General features: G+C 43.4%; 1 protein-coding gene across 2 annotated transcripts in view; it reads left to right on the top strand.

Moving 5' to 3' along the window:
• Window positions 1–17,319, top strand: part of LOC141444789 (cytotoxic granule associated RNA binding protein TIA1-like) — a 289,186-nt gene extending 271,867 nt beyond the window's left edge. The window contains exons 5-12 of one of the 2 annotated variants that reach the window (XM_074110436.1): window positions 2,639–2,714; window positions 3,374–3,476; window positions 9,233–9,413; window positions 10,722–10,851; window positions 12,509–12,726; window positions 14,554–14,574; window positions 15,176–15,326; window positions 15,817–17,319. In XM_074110436.1, coding sequence (XP_073966537.1) covers window positions 2,639–2,714; window positions 3,374–3,476; window positions 9,233–9,413; window positions 10,722–10,851; window positions 12,509–12,726; window positions 14,554–14,574; window positions 15,176–15,326; window positions 15,817–15,861 — 925 coding nt within the window. In that variant the 3' untranslated portion in view covers window positions 15,862–17,319. The remainder of the gene's footprint in view (window positions 1–2,638; window positions 2,715–3,373; window positions 3,477–9,232; window positions 9,414–10,721; window positions 10,852–12,508; window positions 12,727–14,553; window positions 14,575–15,175; window positions 15,327–15,816) is intronic. The other variant, XM_074110437.1, reaches the window with a different exon arrangement.
• Window positions 17,320–18,376: the final 1,057 nt, after the last annotated feature.

Raw genomic sequence — 18,376 nt, 5'->3', positions numbered from 1 at the left:
TCTTTGAAAAGTTCTAATTGGGAGGCCTTTGTTCAACAGTGGACGACTTCCGGCTCATGATTATGAAGTAATTCGACATTTGCGTTTGATAACAGCTATATTTTCTTACCAGCTGGCCCACCGCTGACCGTCATACGACCAGTCACAGAGTTCATTTTTGAGTGTCAACTGCTAAAGAGAACAGTATCACTTAGTGCTGGGAAATTGAGAAGTTACGTAGAAGAACCAGGGTCACCAACATAGCCAAGCGAATGAGCTTGTGAAATCGTAATCGGCAGGCCATTTAGCACAGAGAACAAAATGGTCATTGGAGCCGAACATTGCCAATTCAAAGAATGCCTTCGAGAGAATGGAGACCGCGGATCGGCAAACGCATCGTAGGATGTCTAACAACGAGATGGACGGATGATCTGGTTTAAGCCGCGGATTCCCACCGAAGCAACTGGAGGTCTATGGGGGAGGACTGTGTCCGAGGGTGGATGTCCCACGGCTGATATAAAGGATGAAGGTTCGATGCACTGCTTCGGATTTAAATGGCTCTATAACACCGTACAGAAACATGGCCGATTTCAACAGTTTCTATGTAGATAATTGGCAATCAGAAAAGAAGTTCGTACTTAAATTTTAATTTATGTCCTCTCCCCTCCCGCCGCCCGCGCCCGCCGCCCGCCGCCCGCGGACTGACAGCTGAACAAAATGCTCTTATCGGCTAACGTAAACATTTTTACGGCGCACATTAAACATTAACGTCCGTGGAGGGACAGAGAGGGCCGCGGGCCGCTCGCGAAAGAGCGGGATGCAAGAGCGGCTGTATTGGATGATGTTGGACTGCGGAAATGTGCGAGGCATTCTTTGAATTGGCAATGTTATTCACCGTTGTAAACCTTAGTGTTTATGCGCTGATGTTGTCGCGATTTTAATTCAACGGCCAAGAGCATAGATTATAATAATTACTAGCTGCCTGTGGCCCGGAGGCTTGCCTGTGTATAATTCGTTAATCGTTGTCCCGCGGGAACAATCCATTTTTCCAGAATATAAACTATCGTATGTCCTTCTTGGGATCTCAAACTATCACCAAACCAAAATTCATCACGATCGATTCAGTGTTTTAGGCGTGAAAGGATAACAGTAAACAAATAATGGACAAACAAATAAACAACAAATAGTCACAATCACATATATAATAAGGTAAGTACTATACGCCACAGAAACGTCTCGATGCCTTTCATATGAAGTGCCTAAGATCTATACTTCGCATTAAGTGGCAGGACCGAGTCTCAAACACTGAAATCCTCAGGCGAACCAATCTCAGTGGCATTGAGTCTTTGTTAATTAAAGGACAGCTAAGGTGGTGCGGACACCCTGTGCGTATGAACGATGGTAGACTCCCTAAGGCCGTCTTTTACTCTCAATTAAAATAAGGAAAGCGGACTCCGGGAGGCCAGTTCTAGCGTTACAGGGACGTCCTAAAGCGCCACCTTACCGCATGTCTTACTCGCGAAGCAGAGACTGGAATAGCACCGCTCTGTAAATAAGGCTGTTGCAAATGAGACGCATCGCTTAGAACACCTGGATGACAAACGTCTTATTATAAAGACCCGCCCGAGACCTTCCTACACTTACACGTATAATGATAGTGGTCAATTACATTGCGCGCCCTGTAATAGGACCTTTAAGACTAAGTTTGGCTTTGCCAGCCATATTCGGGCACATAATAAACAAGCCTAAAGGTTCGCCTTTGTCGGACACGACATGGAGGACATCACAATATATAAGGTAAAGGACCCAGTGCTCGACACGCTAATACCCAATATAGGACACCCTGCTGTCATCTCTATTATTGCTAATGACATGAGATTAAAGATGCCAACTATTGGGGCAGTGACGAGCACTGGTACGTTTACTTTAAATTCCCATCTGGATCCGATGCGTATCGGGAACCTCACTGTTGAGGCAGATTTTCAACTAAATAATTTTACTTCTCGTAATAATTTCTTTCTTAACTTGCTGGAAGGCAAAATAGAAGGAAAACGAGGTAGAGAAAGACCAAGATTGACCTATTTTTACCAGGTGAAGGAAAGGGTGGGTGTCGTGTCGTATCTGGAAGTCAAACAGCTGGCCAAAGACCGCACGGGGTGGCGATTACTGCACCGACCAGAGCATAGCTCTTAAATTTAAGCAGAAGAATAATTATAAATACAAAACTTATAATTAACAATTTAAACCTAATCATCATTGAGTTCTGTCCTGCTCGACTTCGGCATCCAACCTCTCGTACGGTCAAGGAGTTTAATTCATGAGCCACCTTGAAACCATTTCACAATAAACGTCTTTGTGACATCGCATTAACTAATAAGAAAAATCGTAACGGCTTTTCCTTTGAAAAGGTTCCAAGGTGGCTCATAAATAAAAGTCCTGGATTTTTAACACATTTAATTTTTATTTGACTTCAAAACTAGACTAACTCAAAATTATAAAAAAACATTCGATAATGTCATGATTATGTTGCAATACTTACAAAAAAAATGTATCTACCACAGCGCTTACCTTAATATCCTTGCATCTAACGTATTGCATGAACGTGGTGCGCGTACGCAGCCAACAAGTGAGTGACGGGGGGGGGGGGCTGTTGTTGCAGGGACTGCCGCGTGGTGCGCGACCCGCAGACGCTCAAGTCCAAGGGCTATGGCTTCGTGTCCTTCCTCAAGAAATCTGTAAGTAAACCGTCATCATCATCATCATTGTCACTCATGGCTCATGGGGGGTCCATCCGTGATTACGTTTTACCCTATTGGTCTAAGACCCGAACTTAAATCGACCTTCACTGGTCTGATAACAGAATGAAACGTATTTTGTAATAAACTAGTCTTTACCCGTGGCTTCGCACACGTAAATCTTTAGATCCAGGAACTGAGGAAATTCCCAGTTAAAAAATCCTGTGCGAATTCCCGAATATTTAATCGTGGTTTTCATTGATGTTACATTAAAACACTCATGTCAAATTTCACGACTCTAAGCCCAGCGGTTGTTTTTTCGAGATTTTATCCCTATCCCGTGGGAATATCTACTCGTGGGAAAATATACTTACACAAACTTAAAGGGGTAATTCCCACACGGGCTCAGTACGAATACGAATTGGGAACTTCGCACACACCATTAAATTATTTCGCAGGTTTTTGCACGATATTTTCCTTGACCGTAAAGCTCATGGTAAATTTCAAATGTGGTTTTGCACATGAATTTCAACAAAGTCAGTGGTGCAAGCCCGGATTTCAACTCACGATCCTCTGCTTGAAAGGCCATAGTAGGGCAAACCACTGGGCCAGCGCGGCATGTATGAATGTAGTAGGTAAAGTTGTTGTGTTGTGCGCAGGAGGCGGAGTCTGCGATCACGGCGATGAACGGGCAGTGGCTCGGGTCGCGCTCCATCCGCACCAACTGGGCCACGCGCAAGCCGCCCGCGCCCAAGAACGAGCGTAAGTTGCCCACGTGTGCCCACACTTCCCCATATTTGCCCACATTAAATTTGCCTACACTTTCCTATACTTGCCCACACCTGCCCGTACTTTCTCACTCCAGCTCACACTTTCCCACTCTTATCCATACTTGCCCACACCTTTGCCTTTGCTTTGCCCACAATTACCTTAAATTATAAAGAATCGCGTCATAGTTAGGGGGGGAGGGTCCGTGACGTCACACCGTGTTAACGTGTCGCACGGCGTCACCTTACGCGGAACTCATTACTGGCTATATCTCCAACATTTTTTGTTAAATTGACGAACTAAACAGAATCTTTTAGGACACTAGTTTATTCCCGTCGCCTTCCTGAGCATTCTTATGTGACTTCAGTTAATGAAATGACAAATAATGGTGAAACTCACGTTTTTCTCACACTCCAGATTACATTACGAAAATATTCACTCCGCGCACTGGTGTGCATAAGATTATAGTTATGTATAGACGATAAGCTCCGTAAATTCCGAGCTGGGCGGCTACGACGAAATTTAAAAATCTTAGTTCGTATCGCACCGTCCCTTTCACTCTCGTATTAAATAATATTAGCGTCAGCCCGCAAGATACGAAGTTCCAATTTCGCACATCGTAGTATACGAGTAGGGCCGGGAACCGCGCGTCGCAATGTCTGCACAAACGGCGAAACAACAAGAAACAGTTAGCCAAGTTAAATAAAGAACCGCTGCCCGCGGGCCCCGATAAATGAGCCGCACACAAAAGAACCCTATTTAGATATTCAGAGAGCGGAAGATTAAAGAATTATGTACATTTGGCCGAATGAGGATATTATGTCGTGATATTATTCGGAATGGCAGCGATGGGTTGCCGCGTGGCTCTGCTTGCGTATTTGGTTTTAGTGCACGAGCGTGCATTCGGTTGCAGCGAGTTTCGACGTAAGGCTGCGTATCCACCAGAGATGTGTTGCGAGGAATGTGTGCTTCATGAACCAATAGAAACGCTTTATTAACCTATCCTCGCACAGTACAGTTCTAGTGGAAACTCAGCCAAGTGGAGTTCCGGTTAAGGTTTCGAGTTCGGCAGAAAATCTACGGAAACTACGACTGAAACTAAAACTGGGTTCGTGGATTTTAATGCAGCGTACGGTGGTAATGGGCTTCTATCAAACATTGGTTATTTAGTCGTCGCGATTGTAGAGATGGTTACACTTACATGCGCAGTCTAGTATTAGGTTAGTCCACCGCTCCGATCAGGATGACGACAGAATAAAGGTGCGACCACACCGCTGCTTAAAAAACGGTGACGGCACGGAATCATATTGACGCAGTGTGAAACCGTTCTAACTGAAGTCGTAAGCTTCGGGTTTCTAGCCTTTCAGTCCAAATTTTGCTGTATATGGGGTCCATATTGGCTCATATACAATTTTTTATTCGATTATTTATAATATACCGCTTTTTAATTATAATCATCATTTCTCCGAAAATTGTTTGTTATATATTTTTAAAATAATTATTTTTACTACTACCTACATTGTTCATAATGATACATATTTCGATTTTTTTTTACTCATAATGTCAACACTGAGATTTTATCTATACCCATAATGTTACTAGAGAGAATTTCTTTATTTATAAACTTATTTCATATAATAATCGCAGTTCTAACCTAACCTAACCCACTTTTCGGGCAGGATTTCGGTTCTGTGAGGGTCGCAGTTCTAACCTAACATAACCCATTTTTCTGACAGGATTTCGGTTTTGTGAGGGTCGCAGTTCTAACCTTACCAAACCCATTTAACTGGAAGTATTTTGGTTCTGTGAGGGTCGCAGTTCTAACCTAACCTAACCCACTTTTCTGGCAGGATTTTGGTTCCGTGAGGGTCGCAGTTCTAACCTAACCTAACCCATATTTTGGCAGTATTTAGATTTTATGAAGGTCACAATCCTAACCTAACTGGCTTTGTTAGTTTTTTTAGTGTCTTATTTTGAATTTGCTTGCATTTATGTATGGATAGATTAGCAAAAAACAAATGTATGTTTTAAAATATATAAATATAATACCAAATGTTATTGCCTGAAATCGATATGTTGAATAATGATATATACAAAAATTGTAGTAATAGAGGTATTTATGTTGAATGACATTATGAGTATAATAAACTCGGAGTTTCAATGGTTATTATCTAAAATAAAAATGTATAATGACCATTAGGATGTAAAATTGTATGAGATACATTTTCGAAGTTTCAATAATCGAATTTGCAATTTTATATGAACTTTGGCGCACCCCTGTATATGACCATGTGTGTCTCTGTGTTAGCGAATAAATGTATTCTTTCTTTCTGTCTTTCAAACGTACTTTGGAATTGAATACTTTCGTTTTAGTGGCCTAGTGAAATTCGTTCTTTTGAACTTCGCTATTATGACGCGTGCCCGCGGGTGTTATTGTGTCAATGTTGTGTCGGGCCCGAGCCTGGCTACCTACTGCATGGCGCCGTCGCCGGCCCGCGCCGCGCCCCAAGCGGAAGACGGCACTAATGGCGGCCGGAAATTAGGCGGCTGCTCGGGCGCCGCGCGCCTGGACCGCGCACGGGGACACTTCGCTCCCTCTAGAAGAAATGTGCGTGGATATGCATCGGTTACACCGCGGTTACAGATGGAGAGCTTGTGTAGTTGTTTTAGATCGTATTTTATCGGAGAAGCTCGTGTTTATCGTGCTCTTAATTAGCTTCAGTACCCATCGCAAGGCTCTATCTCTATCTCTATCTCTATCTCACCACCGGTGAGTTGCGAAAAGCGACTGATTTCAGTATTTTTTTTCCCCTTTTCTCACCGACGCACTAATTTTTCGTACTAAAAACACTGACTTCTCGCTTCTCGGCGACGGTAGTGGCATAAGGTAGGAGTAAGGTATTAGATTTACCGTAATTTTACTGTTGTCCATTTTTCCTCAATATCGCTGTAGCATATTTATGTTCTACTAGCTTTTGCCCGCGGCTTCGCTCGCGTTAAATTTGGGGTAACAATTAACATAAATTTACTTTCTGCGATCCTTTTTTTCGTGTTTTGATTGATTTTTCGGAGGATTACATGGACATATAAATACGGGAATTTTGGATTTTCCGAAAAAAAAGTGGCCTATGTCAATCGAGGATAGTCAATTATATATCATATGAAAGAATTTTTAAAAGCAGTGCCAAATTTGAATTTACTTATTTCTATTCCGGGGGAATTTTTTATTTTACCGGAAAAACGTATCCTATGTCAATCAGGAATACTGTAGCTTACTTTTGGTGAAAGAACGTTAAAAATCATTCCCGAAGTTGCATTCAGTTTTTTCTATCCCATGGGAATTTTGTAATTTCCCGAAGAAAAAGTAGCCTTTGTTATTTGGAGATAGTCATATCACAATATGTAAGATTTTTTAAAATTAGCTCCGAAATTGAATTAATTTATTTCTATCCCGCGGGAAGTTTGCATTATCCCGGATAAAAAGTAACCTATGTCAATCAAGGATAGTATAGCTTACTAACGGTGAAAGAATTTTTAAAATCGGCTCATTAGTTTCGGAGATTCGACTACAAACAAAGAAGTGAAAAAAGTTTAGATATTTCCCTATCCCGTAGGAATGTCGAAAAATCCTTTCTTAGTGTGCGTCTACATCTATTAAGGAATATATATTACAAATTTCAAGTTTCTAGCCCCAGCGGTTTGGGCTGTGCGTGGATCTATAAGTCAGTCAGTCAGTCAGTTTCTTCTTTTATACATATATATAGATATAAAACGCTGCAACATAGTGTTGGGTACTAAGTCGACGCGAGCGGTGTCCCGCGTATAACGGCCGGAAATTAAAGTGAGATATGTTTCATATGCGAAGAAAGCTTGTTGTTCGATTGTCCAACGGACTCTTTATTATGTACCTATTTCCGAATTTTTATCGAATTCCCGCGCAGCGTGGTGCGGCGCGGGCTGCACCGCGCGCTTCGGCCATATCAATCTGGCTAAAGAAAGATGAACTTGCAAAAACGCGGGAAATTTAAAAAAATTGCAGATGGTATCACCACAGAATAAGTTATATAGTACAAATACAGAAGGTTCTCTGCCTTACAAAAATGACGTTTAAGCATAACAATCGGGCCTACTTTTTAGGGTTCCGTACTGAAAGGGTGCCAACGGGACCCTATTACTGAGACTACTGTCTGTCTGTCTGTCTGTCTGTCCGTCCGCGTCTTTGCTCAGGGACTATCAATGCTAGAAAGCTGTAATTTTCCACGGATATATGTGTAAACTATGCCGACAATATGTTACAATAAAAAATTTTAAAAAAAATTTTTTTAGGGTACCTCCGATAGACGTACAGGAGGGGAGATTTTTTTTCTCATCCATCCCTATAGTGTGGGGTATCGTTGGATAGGTCTTTTTAAAACCATTAGGGGTTTGCTAAGACGATTTTTCGATTCAGTGATATATTTGCGAAAATATTCAACTTTAAAGTACAAATTTTCATTAAAATCGAGCGTACCCCCCCCCCTTCCCGCCTCTAAAATCTAAACCGGTGGGTGAAAAATTTGAAAAAATTCAGGATGGTAGTAAGTATATCAAACTTTCAAGGAAAACTATAACAGCCCTAAGGTATAAAATATACCTAAACTTGGAAGATTCCGTACCTATAATAGAATTAGAAAAATATTACTTATTTTTTTCGTAATGGCTACGGAACCCTATTTTGGGCGTGTCCGACACGCTCTTGGCCGGTTTTTTAGGGTAAAATTATTTGGGAACTATGTTAGTTAAGGCTCTATTGTGTGAACCGGGTCTCAAACTATCTGTATACTGAATTTCATATAAATCGGTTCAATAGTTTAGACGTGATAAAGTAACAAACAAACTGACTTACAAACATTCGCATTTATTATATTAGTGGGATTTCCATAACCTCATTTTTTTCACGGCAACATGATGAACCCCGTCTGGTCTCCCCTAGACCCCTGGAGCCCACCTGGGCCACTTGGGAACCTCTGTATTAAATAAATTAATTAACGCATACATATAACTCGTACGTAAAACCTGCATCAGAACAAGCTGAAATTTGTTGGTTCGGGTCATCCATCCATTCGGGCCAGGCATCCAGTATGCTCTTTGTATTGCTAGAAACAAACAGTTGCATTACAATTGTGCGGTAGAATTGCTTGCTTGCTTGCTTGGCTGTTGGCTGCAAGTTGCCGCAACAAACGCTTAGTCAACATAATTCCTCGCCGTCGCTCCGTTTGGGAGAGAAACATGTGATTCGTTTAATTAAGTCGCACTGTTGGGAATCTGGCTAATTGGGGAGATGTAAATATTATTTATTAAACATGTGCGACGCTATTTATTTAACATGCCGCTAAGGCTTTAGGAATCCGTCGACACAATGTGTAACATACTTTTGTATCATACCTACAGTACAATTGACTTATTTCCTGTCACATATTATTAGAGCCACATTCACATTTACTTATCTGCCGTGTTTTGTCGTGACGCATCAGAACGCTATGTTTTAGCACAAGCCGTCATAACACACTGAATCAAATAAATGTGAACGCAACCATACGTATAAAATGTATGAAACGGACACCGCTCTGACGCGTCAGACATTGATATTTAGGGAGGGGGTCAGGCAATTTGAGGGGGGTGCTAAGAGGGTCAAAATTGGTGTGACGTACTTTATGGATAGCCCCACTTTTCTCTCAATTCCTTCACCACGAGCGTCTCTGTGTCGACAGTGAACTCCAAGCCGCTGACATTCGACGAGGTGTACAACCAGTCGTCGCCGACCAACTGCACGGTGTACTGCGGCGGGCTCGGCGCCGGGCTCGGCGAGGACCTCATGCAGAAGACCTTCCAGCCCTTCGGGACCATCCAGGAGATCCGCGTCTTCAAGGACAAGGGATACGCCTTCATCAGGTGACGCCTCGCCCCCAAACCTACACTCTGATACAGATAGTGCATAATGTACTTCCATCGGGAAAAGTCGGATCCTAATACGACGGCACCCGAAAAGATTATTTTATGAGTGACACTTTCATATCCATATTAATATGGAACTTTATTATTTAGTGTGAAATGTCAAATCGACTGTTCGATGGGTACGATCGAGGACTTTAATTCATTTCATCAGCCACCATGGGACCTTTTCAAAGGAAATGTCATGACGATTTTCCTTGTTAGTTAATGCGATGTCACTATGACGCTTATTGTGAAATGGTTCTATGGTGGCTCATGAATTAAAGTAAATAAAATACGATGGGAAAACACTATGCGCTACATCTATAATTAGCAATTTTAATATTACTTACTCTTAAGCTATCGAGAGACATTTTGAAAAAAAATAGAAAATTAATTCAACTCACGATTATACTCTTATGTATTTAAGTCAGGAACAGTCCGACAGTTTCGATTTCAGTTTTGATTTCGCGCGGAAGCGGCGGGCGGGGGCGGCGTCGGCGCATCGCGATATATAGTGAGGGTGGCGGGTGGCGGGGGGCGGGTGGCTCCTCCGTCGTGAACGCACCTATGAAAAAGATCTTCCGGAAAAATCGAAACTAGTCGAATCGTTTCTGACTTAATCATGAGTGGAACCGCTTCGTTTTGTAATTACACTCCATATAATATATTATTATAGCTGTAAAGTTTTTTTACAATTTTTATTTTTAATTCATTAGGTTTCAGCTTTCGTAGTTAATGTTTTTTTTTCCGCAATAATTAAGCGTTCGGTTAAATATTTCAACTTGAATTTGAAGTGGATATCTTCAACCGATTGAGCTGAAATTTTGCATGCATGTATAATAATTCCTATGACAATGCAATATTATTATGACGTAGAGCTGATCTGATGATGAAGTTAGATGTTGGCCATAGGAACTCTGTAATAAAACGACACGACCGCATCGATTTTGGTCTCTCTTGGTCTTGACGACTACCTACTTTGGTAACCAGGGGCAAAAAGTACCGCCAACAAAAAAAGCTTGTATTAGATTTTTTTACAAAAAATTATTACTGAACTATTTGTTTTTAAAACATTGTACGGAGGTGCGGAACCCTTCATGCGCGAGTCGCTCGCACTCGCACTTGACCGATTTTTATTGTCTTTGTTGTGATGTGGTGTTTTTTTGATGTTAATAAACGTTGTGAGTTTGATTTTGAGTTAATTTGATTAGTGCACCCGCGCCAGCAAGCTTGGCCCTAACGTGTTGATGTGTTTGTGTGTCGCAGGTTCTCGACGAAGGAGAGCGCCACCCACGCCATCGTGGCCGTTCACAACACGGACGTCAACGGGCAGCCCGTCAAGTGCAGCTGGGGCAAGGAGTCCGGCGACCCCAACAACGCGCAGGCGCCCGCGCAGGTACTACGCGGTACACGGACCGACCCAGGAGCCAGGAGCCAGGAGCCAGGAGCCAGGAGCCAGGAGCCAGGACCTGCCCCAGCCATTCATTAGTTTTGAAACAAAATTCTCTTTAATGTTTTCTCATAAGTCTTTATGTTATGTAATGGTTGTCAATTGGTTTGTTTACTTATTTTGTCCAATTATAGATACGAACCTGATTTAAAATGTGTTAGACAATACGGCGTCTGCATAGATAAGCTTTTTTAACACATGAATCGACTTCAAAAAGTTCAGAAGTCCATGCCCGTATTTGAACCCACGGTCCTTTGCTAGAGAGGCTATAGGTCAAATCACTAGGCCGCTATGGCGCATGGTACTGAATAAGAGGACATTTTGCAAATAAATAGCATTTACGCTAAGTTTTTATAATTTTTTGTAATTTTAAAAGACACTGTAATCTTGACTCGGCCGGCCCCGTCAATTAGCATGTGCTTCTACAAAATGTCCGATCTCTTTCATGTAAATGCGCGAAATGGAATGAATATCAATTATTTATTTAGATCGGCGCTAAAGAGAATTTTAAATTACATTCTGATGGATGTAGTAGAATATTCAAGCATATTGAAGAATATTAAAGAATGGGGCCCTTTTAAAAGTCAACGTCGCGCCGGCGGCACCTGGCTCACCTGGCTTTTGGGAATCACAAGTAAAAAACACCTAGTTTTTACCCGACTGCCCGAAAGAGGGCTATGTTTTTCGAGCGTATGTAATAATAAAAGGCGGGACGGCGGGATGACCAGAACGCGTTCTGCAGCGACTGGCCAGTCATAAGTGCAGACAGAGCGAGATGGAAATGCTCAGCAGTGAGACATTACTACAGGCTAATATATAAATAATATGTATGGGTGTATGTAGGTTTATTTCTTTCTAATTCCAAATGGCTCAGCACTTGGGTGGTGCAGGTCCGCTGCATGTCAGCAGCAGCATTTGCCGTGTATTGAAATATAATAAAAGGGGTTGGTCCCTAGGAGGAAGTGGAGCAAAACTCACTCGTAAGATGCCAAGAATAAAAAAATAAATAAAAATTTCATACAATTTTATAGCAATGGATTGTCGTTGATACTAGCAATATGCGTGTGGACTAGGGTCCACAGTTGCTACGAAAAATCCTACAATCAGACTGCACCGTTCGTTCGGTCCGATTTACCATAAATTCTTATACCACACACATGGTACAGTTTACCGTAGCGATCTTTATAATTATGACATGACAATGCGGTTGTGGGTTTAATTAGGTTAATTTACAGCACAGCCCTAATTCATCCGTTCCGATCCATCTATAAGAATTTTGATACTGTTCCGTTCGACGATACGGTTTAATCTTTTTTACAAATCTGTACAGTTTTTTTACCGTTCTAACGTATTAACGTACCGGTCTAACGGTGTAATCCGATCGTTAGGATTTTTCGAAGCGTCTGTGGGCCTATTAGTGGGCCAGTGGGCTAGTGGGCCGGGCACTGAAAGTGGCCAGTCGCCATAGTAATAAGTTTGGCTTCGCCAGCCATATTCGGGCGCATAATGAACAAGCCTAAAGTTTCGCCTTTGTCGAATGCGACATGGCGGACATGAATCGATCACAGTTAGTGGTAGTAAAGGCCAGGCCTCCCTGTTGCAGCTGGGCGGGGCCGCGTACAGCCCGTTCGGCGCCGCGTACACGGGCGGCGTGCAGCCACAGGCCTCCTACTGGTACAACGCGTACCCGCAGCAGCTGGCCGGCTTCCTGGGCGGCGTGGGCGGCGTCGGAGGGGTCGGCGGCGTCGGCGGCGTCGGTGGCGTCGGCGGCGTGCAGGGCTACTCCTACGGCCAGTTTGGGTACCAGCAGCAGTACATGGGGTCAGTACACTGAGCCGCGCCGCTACTAATTTTAGACCAGGACGGAGTCGTCCTCTCTCTCCGCTAACTCCCTACTACGAGCTGTATGTCACTGCTCTAAGACACACACTGACAGTGCACTATCAACCTAAGTACTGAGCCGCCAGCCATTTGCAGAATAGGACGGAATCTTCTTCTCCGTACAGAACCCGCAGAACCCCGCATAGTGCAACATCATCATAATTCATCTCTTCCTGTGTTTACACTAAAAGGTGACTAAGGAATCTGCATGAGATTCGGTAGCATCCAGGTATAGGGACTACAAGACATCGTCATCCATCTTCAGGGTACTCTGTAACTGGTCCTTTAGGTTTGCTCCAAACGATACATTGTCTTGCAACATGACCCCATTTATTGCTGATGGATACAGCTGCAGCTTAGGTCAGTGTATAGTGGCGGGTGGGAGACTAACTGTACAGCAAGCACGTGTAAGCAGCGAGTGAGCATAGCGAGCTAAGTAATCCTTTGTCGCAACACATCTCTTTCCGTGGATGTGAAAAGTGATAAGGAAGTGAGGTATCCCATCTTAGGCCTCTAGGTTGGCAACGCGTCTGCAATACCCCTGGTGTTGCAGATGTTTATAGGCGGTGGTGATCTCTTACCATCAGGAGACCCACTTGCTCGTTTGCCATCCAGTCGTATAAAAAAAAAAAAAAAAAAAGGATCTGATGTGAGAGGCAGCAGCGCTCTCTATCCCCAGTTAAGACACTCTAAAAAAAGTGACCACAACGCTTTGCAGTGTAGCGACTTAGAAGACACTTTGAGCGCTATTTAGACTCCACACGCAGTGACAAAACGCCGGAGGATACTCTCTAGATCTTAGTGCAACTTTTTCAATAAATATCCCGCTGTTACGCTGCTGCCGTACGCAAATCGTTACTTTCTGACGGGATACCATGCGAGCGAGTGGAGCTAAGATTTCTGTAAAACACTGGCCGTTCTAAGCTACGTTTCCACCAGAGATGGGCGAGGATGCGTTGAGAGAAATATGTATAGAAAAAAAATATGATTATTTTCTACAACAATAAACAAATTTTCAATTATTTTCAAACCAATTGTACTCGTAGTCATATCGAACGATGACATGATTTTGACTTAAATTGCATCCGTCATCCGCGCACTGAGTATTATTCATAGTTCCAGCAGTTCCAGCAGTTGACAAAGACTGTCACATTCCCATTTTGTAACTCACACAACTTAACAACTGCTTTCAAAGACATGGAATTTGGATTCCTGTTTTGTAACCGGTTTTGATACCGGAAAAAACTGACATGGAAGATTAGAAAAGAGAAAAATTATAAAGAATACGCCTTTATTTAACAGAGTTTTGAAAAAAAATAACTTTCTGTTACTTGATGTGATAAAATAAGACCTACCTGGTGTTAATAATCCATATCAAGCAATGAGGTTTCCCTCACTATTGAAACAACTCGACCCTAAGAGAGAAAGTTAAAACTATCGATTTTGCTAGACAGTACCTTTTACTCCGTAGAATTCAGTTTCATACAATAGCCGTTAAAAACAATTCTATAAGGCAATATAATATCATTCAGTTACTCGTAGTAAACTAATTGTGGACAAAAGCGCGCTCCTCACCATATGCAGGTAATGCCAGGTTGCCAGCTGCCAGCTCCGCTCATCGATCCTTTCTTTTAAGTTAATAATAAATTACCTTCCGCATGGCTGTCGCCGCCATCGATTTTTGTTTGTTTTTTTTTTCTTCGTCCTCCTAAATCCGCGTACGAGATGCTTTTGATATTTATAATATTTGGACGTTTTCATGTATGGATCGCAACACAGGGCTGCTCAGTAAGTTTACACATTTAATAATATAATAAAAAGATTTCTTAAAAAAATATATTTATGTCGTGCTGTAATGTTTAGTTGTTTCCAAAGTTTTTTTTTTTACAAAAAACTGACCCGTGATTGACCCCTATCACACTTGATAAAGAGTGCAGATGAGACCAAAGGTTCAGTAACAGCCAAAAGACACTGGTTCAGTAACAGCGTATTCACTCTAGCCTTGAAGAGCCCTAGGTTGTATTCATCCGGAAATACAAACGATGGGAGCGAATTCCATTCCCACGACGTTCTATATTCAATTCAGTCACGATTATCTATTGTTATTCCCTTTTTATACTTGAAAAAAAAAGTATCAAGAAAATGAGGAGTAAATATCTCAGAAATCTTGTTCTTTTACTAAAACTTTTTAATGATTTACACTGACACGATCTACGGGATGTAGCGTGATATGCTTTGATAAATAGGCTCATGCACCTGATGATTGTCATCATCATCAAATGTAATCGCCGTCTACATCCTATAATGTGATCTTCTTCTTTGATTGATGTCTGAGTGTTGCTCAATCAAAGTATCACACCGTCTAAAGTACCTGAAACTTTGTTTGCAGGATGGGTGGCGTGCAGTTGCCGTGGGCACTGGGCGGCGGAGTGGGCGGCGTGGGTGGCGTAGGGGGCGTGGGAGGCGTGGGTGGCGTCGGTGGCGTCGCGGCCATGTCGCAGCCGCCGCAGGTGCTGCACTACCCGGTGCAGCATTACCAGGTTCGCCCAAGAGACCATTCTCGTGTATCGCAAAAGATTCACTTTGTAGCCTTTCCCCAATAGAGGCTTTGCAATCATGTCGTCTACTCTCAAAATGACGACAGTTTTCACCGATTCTTTTGTCAAATGGTCTAGAATAAATGTAGAAAGAGATGATGTATGCGATCGCAAGTTTGCGCAAGTTAGGCAATATAGCCTCTAGTTTAAAATAAATGCACCAACGAAGACTTAGTGACTCCAATAAAAGCATCTCCCTTTTTCCGCTCGTCTGGGTCTAGATGATCAACACAGATCAACACAAAAAAAGCTGATGGACTTGTACGTTGCTCTGTTTCTTGACACACAAGCAAATTTGATCAACAATGCATATTCATGTTACCTCCAAGTCCTCCAACCCTTCAGACATGAGTGAAGCAGATCGGTTGGACCGACCCAGACAGAGAGCTGAAGGCGGCGAGAGTCGGAGGCTGATGTTGGCTGCTTGTTTCAGATCAGCGAGGACGAGTGGCTGCAGACCCCGAGCCTGCTGGTGTGAGGGCGTGACCTGTGCTGCTGCCGCGCCGACTGCCTCTGACTCCCCCCCCCCCTCCCCCGACACACGAGACGCTCCAGCTCTGCCCTCCACCTTCCAGCGGCTCGCGCCCGTCTCCGCGAACCTATTCTTTAGTCTACGACTGTTGTATGGTTTAAAACTGTTACTTACGTGTGAAACTCTGTAAGCGTTGTTATACGTGTTGTTTTAATTGTTCCGTTCACGACGAAGATGTCTTATTATGTAAGAGCTTGAGTTCTGTCGCGCCATGATCGTACGGAGGGTTGGTCGACTCGGTCGTGGCGGCCCGGCGTCCGGCGTTCAGTGTCCGGCGGCCGGCCCGGCTCGCGACCGCGCGGGCACTAAATGTGAGTCACTTATCGAAAGATTTAGTTTCTATACTGCTTATGACTACATGAGATTGCGTATGTTAAAGAAATAATTTTAAAAATATATTATAAATATTCATATAGCGTAAGTAGCGTAAGTTATATTATATCAAACGACACGCGGGCACAAATGGGATGCGGGAAAAATGAAAAATGTTTTTTTTGACAAAACGTGTGAGTTTTATCGCAAAGTCAAGCACCAACATCCGAGCACAAGAGTAGGCTAAGATTAGTGGAAAATGTAGATTTTTGGAAAAATGTTTAGTAGATCGTAGACGAGTAGCCGATCACATCGCCGGCGAGCGTTTTATAAGACATTTTATATTCTGAGGGCGGCATGCGTGCGCCACGCGTCACGCGTCACGCGCCCGACAGTCCGGACTTGCCAAACCGATCGCGGCCGACGTGCTATACTTACTTACTGTTATTAAACATGGTTGTGTCTATACTTAACGGATACACTTAAAAGAAATTTGAGGGAAAAACCGCAAAACTTAGTGAAAAATATTAGATTTATTTATTGAATAGGTGGTTAAGTGAAAAGAAAAAATATTTATTGCATAGAGTTAAGGGCATGTAATGGTCATAGGTATTGCTCCTTTGTTTCTCTAGCGCGTGTCGGCTCGGCTGTCCCCGCGCCGAGCGCCGGCGCCGGCGTGCCGCGCCGTCCAGCGTGACGCGCCGACCGGCGTGCCGCGCCGACCGGCGTGCCGCGCCGACCGGCGCCCGGCGGTAGGGTAGCGTTCTACATCGTCTTTTTTGAAACTTTTTGGAGGTGTTGTGTCTATCCACATTACCTGAGAATTCGATATTAATATTTTGTAAATGGTGTATTTTATATATTATATTGAGAAAGTTATCGTTTTATTGAGTGTAGTTACTTTGTTTTCATCTATTAGCGCGTTCTGTTCGTCGAGCATTAGTGGAAACTTGAGAGACATATCGCTAGAAAAATATTTATATATATTATTATATAGTTCATTTAAGCTAAGGGTCGAATTGTTGAGTCAATTGAGTCATCCAGTCAATGAAAAGGAGCTGGTGGAACAGCCGCGCCGTGCCGCCCGGGGTCGCGGGGGTCGGGGGGGTCGCGGGGGGGGGCGGGGGTCGGGGTCGCTGACGCGGCGGCGCGGCGCGCGCCCGAGGTGCGACCTCCGAAGTATGACGAACCGTTAGATAGACAATGTAGGTATAGTCGCCATATGTTACGCTAGAGTAAAGACATGTACGCCTGTATGCTTGTAGCCGGTGCCAGCGCCGGCGCCGCCTCCGCGCCCTTCCTTCGCGCGACGCGACGCGCATAGTGTAAGCGACGCCATTATAACATGGACGGTATGTTAGCTAGGTCAAATTGCAAGATATATTAAAGTATATTATATATACAATGTGCAAAATAACTTAAAATATTATATCGTTTAGATAGGCTATTGAAATTTTGTGTACTATCGTTTGTTCGTGTTTCGTTGAACTTGTATTGCGTTCATCCATTCCATCGAAGTTAAGGTATCATTTAAGGTCCCAAGAGTAACACCAAATATTTTATAATCCACTTCATAATATATATTAAATTAAAAGGTAGTTATTGGCATAATATAGGAGTATAGAATAATCCTAACTTTTCTGTTGACTACGAAATGCCTTACGTGTCCTCTCGAGCCGCGTGCGCCGGAGCGGACCGGCACCGACCCGGCCTTCGCAACCAGTTGCGAATCCAGAACTAAGTTCCGCGTTCGTAACCCAGATTATACCACGACGTCTGCGGCCGACGCGCGCGGTGCCAAACCTTCGTTCGTTTCTCTTCGAGCTGTCCGTCTCCGACGAAGAACACCAATACTCAGACTTGCGGGCGCTCCAAGAGCGGCCCTTTAGGGAAGGCGGCTCCGCGCCCCGCGCAGGCGCGGGCTCTGGACAAGCAGTTGACAACTTATTCAATCAATATTATGTTGCAAAAAGAACCCAAGGTATCTCACTGCAATCTCAAACTAGTCAGCCAGAGCTCGGCATCTCCCGACGTCCGCCGCGCCGGCGCGGGGGGGGGCGCCGCTGTAGGTATAGTGGCGTAGTGTTTCGGTGTCTGTTCGTAGCCCTTGGTTCTAGTCGAGCTAGTGTTCGGTGTTAGACTTCTTCGA

This window comes from Choristoneura fumiferana, chromosome 30 (assembly GCF_025370935.1).
Source record: "Choristoneura fumiferana chromosome 30, NRCan_CFum_1, whole genome shotgun sequence".
Taxonomy (NCBI): Eukaryota; Metazoa; Arthropoda; class Insecta; order Lepidoptera; family Tortricidae; genus Choristoneura; species Choristoneura fumiferana.
The sequence above is the reverse complement of the archived record's forward strand: the minus strand, read 5'-3'. Positions and strand labels throughout refer to the sequence as shown.